Below are 8,937 nucleotides of genomic sequence, written 5' to 3' on the forward strand. Positions count from 1 at the left end.
TCAGAGTCTTCCTCATCCTCCTCTGTCGCAATGACAGTGATCAGCAGAGACACTTTAGAGCGATTTTTCCGACATCTGAATGTGAAGCTGGAAGTGTGCATTTGACTATCTTGCGGGTCCGATTCCTCAGAAGGAGAAGACGGAGGCTCTACCATAGCCAATGGTTGAACTTCCCGTGCTTGGACCTCCTCCCTTCTGCGAATACCCCAGACCCCTCCTCTTCGCGGGACTCCACGCTGTCTCGGCGCCATGAGCTGTGATGCTTGAGGGCTATGAACAGTATGAAGCCGAGATTGCCCAAACCGCACTTGAACGCCCTGAACCACCCCAATGGAAGGCTGAACCCGATAATGAATTCTCACTGCAGATTTCTCCGTCTTAAAACGATGGAGCATCCACTGAGCAAAGGTATGGCCTCTGCCCCTTCTCACATTTCCAGAACTCGCACCTTCTCCTCTTTGCTCAGAGCAGAGCAATATAATACCGCTCATATACCCAATCTGGAGCATAGAAACATTAATGTAATTCCCTGAGCGCCATTCTCTGGAAACCTCCATTCCGAAACCCAACCAAAATGCGTACAGAACAATTACATTCCCTCGCGCGAACCCATCGCCCCTCTGCCATGACGTTCCCTCGGCCTTTAATATCATTAACTCTTGGCAGAGCCACCTGGTATGGCCGTCCTGCCAAGTTTCATTGTCATGCCAGCTGCCCATTGCTGGTAGTCGAATTGCCACCCGCATCCGGGTGAGTATCATCTTGTAGTTGCAGATCTCGTTCTATCAGTGCTTGGAAGGTGGATAGATGATCTGTCGACATTATATCATCTAGAGAGCCAACGGAGAGGTCTTTTTCGTTTTCCACTCCCAGATTAGCAAGGAAATCAGCTGGCTTATTCCCATCCCTTTTTATATGTTGGAAGGAAACTGCTTTATTCTCTTGCAACCAATGTTGAATTTGTTCCAGTCTGGATGCCAACCGCCAGCTGCTGCTGATTTTATGAACTTGGGAGCCCTGTTGGAGTTTTAAGGCCATGTTTATTAGGAGTTGGGAATCCCCTTCCACAATCAGTGGGAGATAATTTCCCTGCTGCGCTAGAGTGAGACCTTTCCATAGCGCCTCCAGTTCCGCCGCATTATTAGTGTTCCACCCAATGGTTCCATAATAGATGAGATGAGATTTACCCTTATGGTCTCTGATAATGCCACCGTAACCTGTCTGACCCGGATTACCTTTCGATGCGCCATCGAAGTTCAGATGGAACACATTGATGGGAGGTGGCTTCCACTTTACTGAATCAGTTTGGTGCTTTGCTGAGCTATCCTTGACAGGAATCTGATCTTGTATCGTTATCTGCCAGTTGTTCCAGATAGCCAGTTCCTGAGATTGCTTTGGGTAGTCATCTTGGGACCATTTCTTTGTGGTGAGAGTTTCTCTGATATTATTATGAATTCCCTTCCATACCTGTTCCAGTGTCATTGTTTGACCTTTGAAGATCCTCCTGTTCCTTTCCTTCCAGATATTCCACATCACGAAACCCGGAATAGTTTGCCAAAGGATATTTAGAATTTGACTCTCGTATGGTGACTGAGGCCATTGACGTATTGTATTTTTGATATCCCCCATAACTCTGCCTTCCTTTTGACATCGAAATGCCACCTTTTCCCAGATTTTTCTACTCAGCGAGCAGGTCTGCATTAGGTGTAGGGCGGTTTCTTCTTCCTGATTACAGATGAGGCATATGGATGGACCAAAGAATCCCCTTCTTCTGAGATTATCCCAGGTAAGAATTCTATTATAAGAAAGGAGCCAGAGGAAGGTGGATACCTTCGGCCATATTGGGGGTTTCCATATTTTGCTCCATATCTGATCTTTGACCATTCTGTCTTTTATAATGATTCGGTAGGCCTCCTTTGTGGTGAATGTACCCTTTTCCTCATAACCCCATCTCAATGTGTCCATACCTGCTTGCTTTAATATCCTGCGTTTTTTTAACTCGGTGTTGAGAGTGAGTTGGTTTTGATGTGAGCTGCGTGGAAGAATAAGGCTGGTTTCTTTCCACTCCCTCTGCTCTAGATTACTCGGTTCTTTCCAGCAATTGTTTATTTTCTCTTGCTGGGTTATCTCCCACTCCTGAATTGTTTGCATACAGTCCTTAAGATTTGGTAGCTGCTGCCAGGAGTCTTCCCAGAACCTGGCAGTTTGACCATCCTTCACCTCCCAAAAGCTATGTTTTTGGATAAGGTCTCTATGCTGAATAGCCGAGTTCCATATTAACGATCCTTTACTTGTTTCTGACATTCTTATCCTTTCTTCTAAGGGTAAGTTCCTTGAGTATTTTGCTGTCCAGAGACACGCCCAGGGGGTATTGCAGTTTGAAAGCCACCGCCACCATATTTTCGCCCCCATGGTCATATTGCTTAGTTCTGGATCTCTGAGTCCTAATCCTCCTGCCAGCCTCGGAAGACAAACCTTTTCCCAACGAAGGAGAGCCCATTTTCTGTTTGGGCCAGAGCTGCCCCATAGGAAATTCCTCTGTAATTTTTTAATTGCCTTAAGAACCCATTTTGGCGCTGCTAAAATGGAGAATAAATACAACGGCATAGATTGCAAAACTGACTTGATAAGCACAATCCTACTGGCCATGTTAAGCGCTCTGTAGGTCCAGAGGAGCAATTTGGCTTCAAGTTTTTCAAGGAGAATTGTCCACGAAGAATGCTTGAGGGCTGAAACAATAAGAGGAGCGCCAAGATAAGAGGAGGGCAGAGAAGCCTTGGAGAAGCCAAGAATACGCGCTATAGCTCGTTGGGTATAGGGAGGGGTATTAAAGAAGAAAACTTGGGATTTTGCATTATTTATGAGGGCTCCAGAAGCTTTTGAGAAAGAGTCCAAAATGGATTTGAAAGTGCGAGCTTCTTGAACAGAGGAGTGGCCGAATAACATATTATCATCAACAAATTGTTGATGAGAGACTGCAGGGAGATGGTGGACGGCTATACCCTTGAGCTTATGCTCTTGAATGGCTGCTTTTATACTTCGCCCCAAACCTTCAGCCAGAATTACAAACAAAAAGGGGGACAAGGGATCTCCCTGCCTAATGCCCCGAGAAGGACGAAAGGTGGAAGAAGGAATCCCATTGATGAGGATAGAGAAGAATGAAGAAGAGATGAGACTACTTACCCATCTGACCCAAGGGGGAGCGAATCCAAAAGCCAGGAGGGTTTTTTGCAAATAATTCCAGCTAATACAGTCGAATGCTTTTGAAAGATCAATTTTTAGGAGCATCCCCGGCTTCTTTAATTGTTTGAGGGAATGCAATACTTCATGGGTAAGGATAATCCCATCAGTTATTTGACGCCCTTCAACATACCCGGATTGTTCAGGAGAGATGATGAGGGGCAGCAAGGGCTTCAACCTAAGGGCAATAACCTTTGAGACAATTTTATAAATGATATTACATAAAGCAATGGGTCGATACTTATCTGGAGTGCTTGATTCCGAAGACTTTGGAATTAAAGCTAGAAAGGTAGCATTCATGGCTGGATACATCCACCTAAGAGTCCTTGATTCCTCCACGACCTGCCATACTTCCCATTTTATTAGTTCCCAGAAATGCTGAAAGAAGTTCGACGTAAATCCATCTGGACCGGGAGCTTTTCCTGCCTTTAATTGGTTCACCGCTGATTCTACCTCTTGAAGACTGATCGGTTTAAGAAGCAGAGTATTCTGATCTTCCGTGATTATTCTTGGAATGTGCCTGGTGATGTTCTCAATAGCTGCGGATCTGTTGATATTTGGTTCTCGAGTCATCTGTTTAAAGTAGTTCACGAACTCCGTCTCTATTCCTTCATGGTTTTCGATCTTGATTCCTTGCTCATTATTTACGGAGGATATTTGATTGATCATGTGCCTTTGGACTGTTGTGTTGTGAAAGAACTTTGTGTTCTTTTCACCTTCCTTCAGCCACCGAATCCTCGACTTCTGCCTCCACAATATCTCTTCCTGCATCTCTCTGTCTAGAATTTGTTTTTCAATTGCTTGTTCTTGTAGTGTCAATTCCTCGGATCGGCCATGAGAAATTATTCTTTGTTGGGTATCCTTCATTTTTTGAAGTAGGATTTCTTTTGATTTGAAGATATTTCCAAATGTAGATTTATTCCAACGTTTTATTTCCTCTTTGAGATACTTCAGCTTCTTTTGAAATAAGGCCATTCTTGTCCCCTCCGTTGCTCTAAAGCTTGCCCAGGTTGTCTTTATGAATTCATGGAAGTCCGGATGTGTTAACCAGAAAGCTTCAAATCTGAATGGCCTCCTTAAACTCTGGCCTGGTCTACTCCAGTTTAAGGCAATGGGCCAGTGGTCCGATCCTGAATACGGTAGGATTGAGGCTGTAAATTCTCCACCCATGTACACTGCATTATCAGAGATTAGGAATCGATCCAGTCGCGAAGCCACCTGCATCGGTTCCGTCCTCTTGTTGTCCCAGGTATATATGCCATTTTCTGTAGGAAGATCAATCATCCAATTGTCTTGAATGAAATCTTTAAGTAGAGTACCATCTCTGTTTATTCTGCAACGTCCTCCTCTCTTTTCCTCCAGATTTGCAATCATATTATAATCTCCGCCTGAGATCCATAGCGGGTACATTCTGTTTACATTAAGTTGTGTTAATGCATCCAAAATATCAGCTTTTTGTTGGGTTTCTTGTGGGAAGTATACATTTGTAATATGCCCAGCAATATTTGTGCCTTGCAGATGAAACTTGGCTTGAATGAAGTTTCTATTTGCATGAATATTGTCCAGCTGTATCACCCTTGCGTCCCAGAGGATTGCCAAACCTCCTGAAGCGCCCTGTGCTTCCACTGCTGTGACTTGCCCCGCCGGCCACGCCTTAGCTGCTACTTTTTCTAGAACTACTTGTTTACATTTTGTCTCTTGCAGGAAAAGAATTGCTGGTTTTTCCTCCATTATCATGTTTTTGAGAAGTCTACCTTTCTTCTGGCCGTTAAGCCCTCGAATGTTCCATGATATCAATTTCATTGGGAATGTTTGGGGTGGATGTTAAAATACCTGGTAAGCTGGGCGTATCTGCCTGAATCGACAAGGACTTCTCCAACCTTGATGGTTCTCTCCAGAGCAGACTTTCTTCCACGCTTTTTGCTGTCTTTTGAAATAAACGTCCCATCCCATTGGCTGCCTGTTTGCACCCCTAGTGAATATTTCTTCTGGGCTTTATGCAAAACCGCCGCCAGTTTGTCCACTTGTGCTGCAGTTATCTTGTCGAAATTCTTAGTTTTACAAGCGGCCTCCAAACCAAGAATGTCCAGTTCTCCTATATCAAATGTTTCTGTATCCTCATCCATATTTTTGACTTCTTGATGGCTTGCTTCTTCTTCCCGTGCTTGTACTGAACCTGGATCCGTTGTGTCTATCTCCATCTCTGGTTGGCTCCAGATTTTCATTTTGGTGCTTTGGATGTTACTGTCCTGTACCTCGCTTTTTCCTTTCGATGACTCTTTGGGATCCTCCGACATGTTCGGATTTGATATACGCTCAGATGACATAGGATTTTGGACTGGTTGCTCTTCCTCAGCTAAAGCAGCAAAGCTATTACTCGTTGAAGGCTTTGTAGGATCCTTCGTGACCTGCCTGTTCTGAGACGGCTGTTTCTTATTTCCTCTTCTGCGGTTCGCTACTCTGGTGAACCCCTCGGTCGATTGCTTGTCCTGATCTTGTTCCGTGGGCTTATTATTTAACGGGCAATCTCGGAACAGGTGCCCTAAGGCATGGCATCTTCTACACCTAAAGGGAACATGTTCATAGTCTATTAACTGGATCCATTCTTCATCCTCATGAGTAAGTTTTACCTTATCAGGCAGGGGTTCCTTTAGGTCCATGTAGACGCAGATCCGGGCATATGAGGTATACTTCTTCATTTTCGTTTCTTCTGCAACCTTGACAAAATCCCCCAGAACCTTCCCAATCTCCTTAAGCGATTCTTCTTCCCAGTATTCCCATGGCAATGAGTATAACCTGATCCAAACTGGTGCCCAGCTCAGATCCTCCTTGTCTGGGTTAAACTTTGCTACCCATTCTCTAAGGAATAGACCCGCTGAGTTAAAGAAATAAGGTCCGTTCTCAAAGACTCTGTTTCTGTCCTCCAGGCAGTTGAAAACTGCTGTAAAGAAACCTTTTGGGCCTAAATGCAGGGATATATGCCCTTTCGGGTGCCATTTGACGTTGATCCAGGTCCTCAAGGCTCTCTCATTTGGCCAAATGCCTATAAATTTGCCAATGAGGGCGTGATCCTTCATATATTGGATTCTTGCATTGATCCTGTGACTAGGGAACTCTACTGTGGGCGTATGCTTAGCAACAGACTTGCATGTAGATGATCTCACTCTCTGGTCCTCTGGTTGAGCCTGGTCAGTCTGCTTATCCGGCGTTCCTTCGGTTTCGTTATCATTTGTTCTCTGTTCTTGCCCTGAGTCGTTTTGTTTTTCGGGCTGCCTTACATTGTCTGGGGAATCCCCTTCTGCCCCCTGGCGGGGGGTCATTTTCTCTGCTGCCAACGTTCTGCACCTGTGGTATGCAGCGATGCCGCCTTGGGGTGGGCTACTGCCCCTGCAGTCCGCCTGCCGCTGCAGGTCTGCAGCTAACCCTAGCCTCGAAACGCTGCTCCTCTGCTCATCTTCCTCCGTTCGCTCTCGCACCGAAAAACCGATTGATATTGTACAAATATATCATTTCAAGGACACAAAATATCATATATTATTACAAAATCAGAAATTATAAAAATTTATATGAGCAATATATTATTATTATTATTATTATTTTATATTTATTTAAATATTATTTATATTTATTTAAATATTTTTTGTTGGGTGAAGTAAATTTTGTTTTGTTTTCTGAATAAGAACGTATATGAAAACTTTAAAAAATTTAGGTTAGTTTTTCTGTGAAAAGATTGAACCATAACCAAACGTTAACTCTCCATGACCATACAATGACTAAAAACGGGCATATTTGACCCTGAAAATAGGTGGTAAAAAGAAGAAACCATGGAATCAAAGACATATTAGAAGACTAAGTGGAGGGATATGATTATGTATCTATGACCCAGAAGAGATCCTTATTCTTTCACGGAGTAGGATGCCAAGGTGTTGCTCTATATGATGAATCCTCTCGTCCACATCCTTAATGTGAATATTTGTGCTACATAGATTGGAGGAGGTATTCTTGATGCTTGAACCCGTCCATCAAAATTCTTCCAAGGAGGAATTTTGCATCCACATGTATGCCCGATATCCGACACGTAGTCTTCCATGTCAACAAGAACGTCACTTTGAAAATGTTGGTGCATGTGAGAGGCTCCTTGTCTCTCAACATGGGTGAGCTCATCCTAGATGGGGCTCACTGTAAGCTCGCAGAACCTAGTAGCAATTTCCTCTAGGAAGTTGTGTATACATGTATTTCTTTGATTGGACCATTCTTGATATGCGAAAACACATATGGAAATATACATATCCCTTTCACTTAACTCATTTGAACAAGCTTTCGTTAGGTAAGTTATTCTATATGGAACCTAGCTAGCAAAGGGATGAACATCATCCAACAAAACTACTTCTGTAAAATTCATGATGGAAGATCAACCTTTTTCTAGGAAGACTCAGGGCTCCAAGCACCCAATCTACAATAGTCATCATGGATAGTTGATCTACATCAACATATGATCAGTCAAGGACATATTAAAGTAGTTGATTAATTATAAAGAGTGGAAAAATACCAAAACTGGAGACAATAGCTTCCCTCAAGATTATGGACGCCAAATCCAAATGAGGAAACTTAGATAACCTTCTAAAAATAATTCAACAACCACTATATTTTGATATATATCTAACATGGAAAAACATTGATGGGGTAACTACATCGTAGGCTCCTTCAGACTCAAATACACATATAGAGAAGAAGTGATATTCCATGATATCCTCAACTTCCTAGAGGAAATTGCCACTAGGTTCTATGAGATTACCCTTAACCTTACTATAAACATTTTTGGACAACCATAGAAATTTGCATGCTCTAATTTGTCAAAACCTTAACAAATGTCCCAATCGTGATCGAGCATTGTCGATACAATTTATATCAAAATAATATGCTTAATCACAATTAGGTTTTATCCCTTGGGCTATATAAAAATAATTTAATAGGAATATCTTTCATAACTTTTCTTTGACTCTCCAAACTATTTCGACCCTCATTAGATCTAATTTATGAGAATTTATCGCAACTCAAGCACAAAACTCACAATTCTTGTTAGCTGATGTACAATAATCCACCATTCTATATGAATAGAATCTCCACATGAGTCCTCTCCCACCTCCTCCCCCCCAATCATGCTTATCTTGAGTCCCTCCTCTTAGCACTTGTCACTCCCTTGCCTTCACAAAACTTAATTTTGATGGAGATTCGAAAGGAAATTCAAACCTTGGTGGATTCAAGGAATGTTTTATGGACCATCATGAATATATTCTTTACTTATTCTCTAGCCCTTCAGGGCTTACTACAAAGAATGATATGGATCTAAAGGGCTTGAAGGAAGTACTGCATATCACTCACTCTCTAGGATTTGCCAAGTGTGGTATAACTAGTGGGGATAATATGGGGTATAGAGGAAGGTACCCAAGGAAATAATGTTATGTAATAATGTGATAAGTCTATTGTATTAGATGTGTGGTATTGAGATACCCATGCTAATTACCCATGGAATTGTATGTATGAAGCCTATATAGAGGGTATAAACTCTCTATTGAGACATGTCAAGTATTGTTTTGTATTGTCAAGCATATGTCTTGAGGAGTGATCTCCTTCCTTAAGAAGTAGCTATATGGTGTTTCCTTACCATAAGGGTTCGATTAATAAAGAGAAGAATTT

The 8,937-nt window shown here is 42.5% G+C and overlaps 1 protein-coding gene across 1 annotated transcript; it reads right to left on the minus strand.

Moving 5' to 3' along the window:
- Positions 1 to 702: 702 nt before the first annotated feature.
- LOC149139047 (uncharacterized) lies at positions 703 to 4,971 on the minus strand. The gene has a single exon (XM_089450568.1). The coding sequence runs from the start codon at positions 4,969 to 4,971 to the stop codon at positions 703 to 705; it is 4,269 nt and encodes a 1,422-aa protein (XP_089306694.1).
- Between the last annotated feature and the right edge of the window lie 3,966 nt (positions 4,972 to 8,937).

This window comes from Pinus tabuliformis, chromosome X (genome assembly GCF_031772625.1).
Source record: "Pinus tabuliformis cultivar Carrire ecotype Pingquan chromosome X, CPIR1, whole genome shotgun sequence".
NCBI classification, from domain to species: Eukaryota; Viridiplantae; Streptophyta; class Pinopsida; order Pinales; family Pinaceae; genus Pinus; species Pinus tabuliformis.

What these genes read in the sequence shown, in the direction of transcription:
- LOC149139047 (XM_089450568.1), bottom strand. Translation starts at nt 4,971, where the DNA reads ATGGAGGAAAAACCAGCAATTCTTTTCCTGCAAGAGACAAAATGTAAA.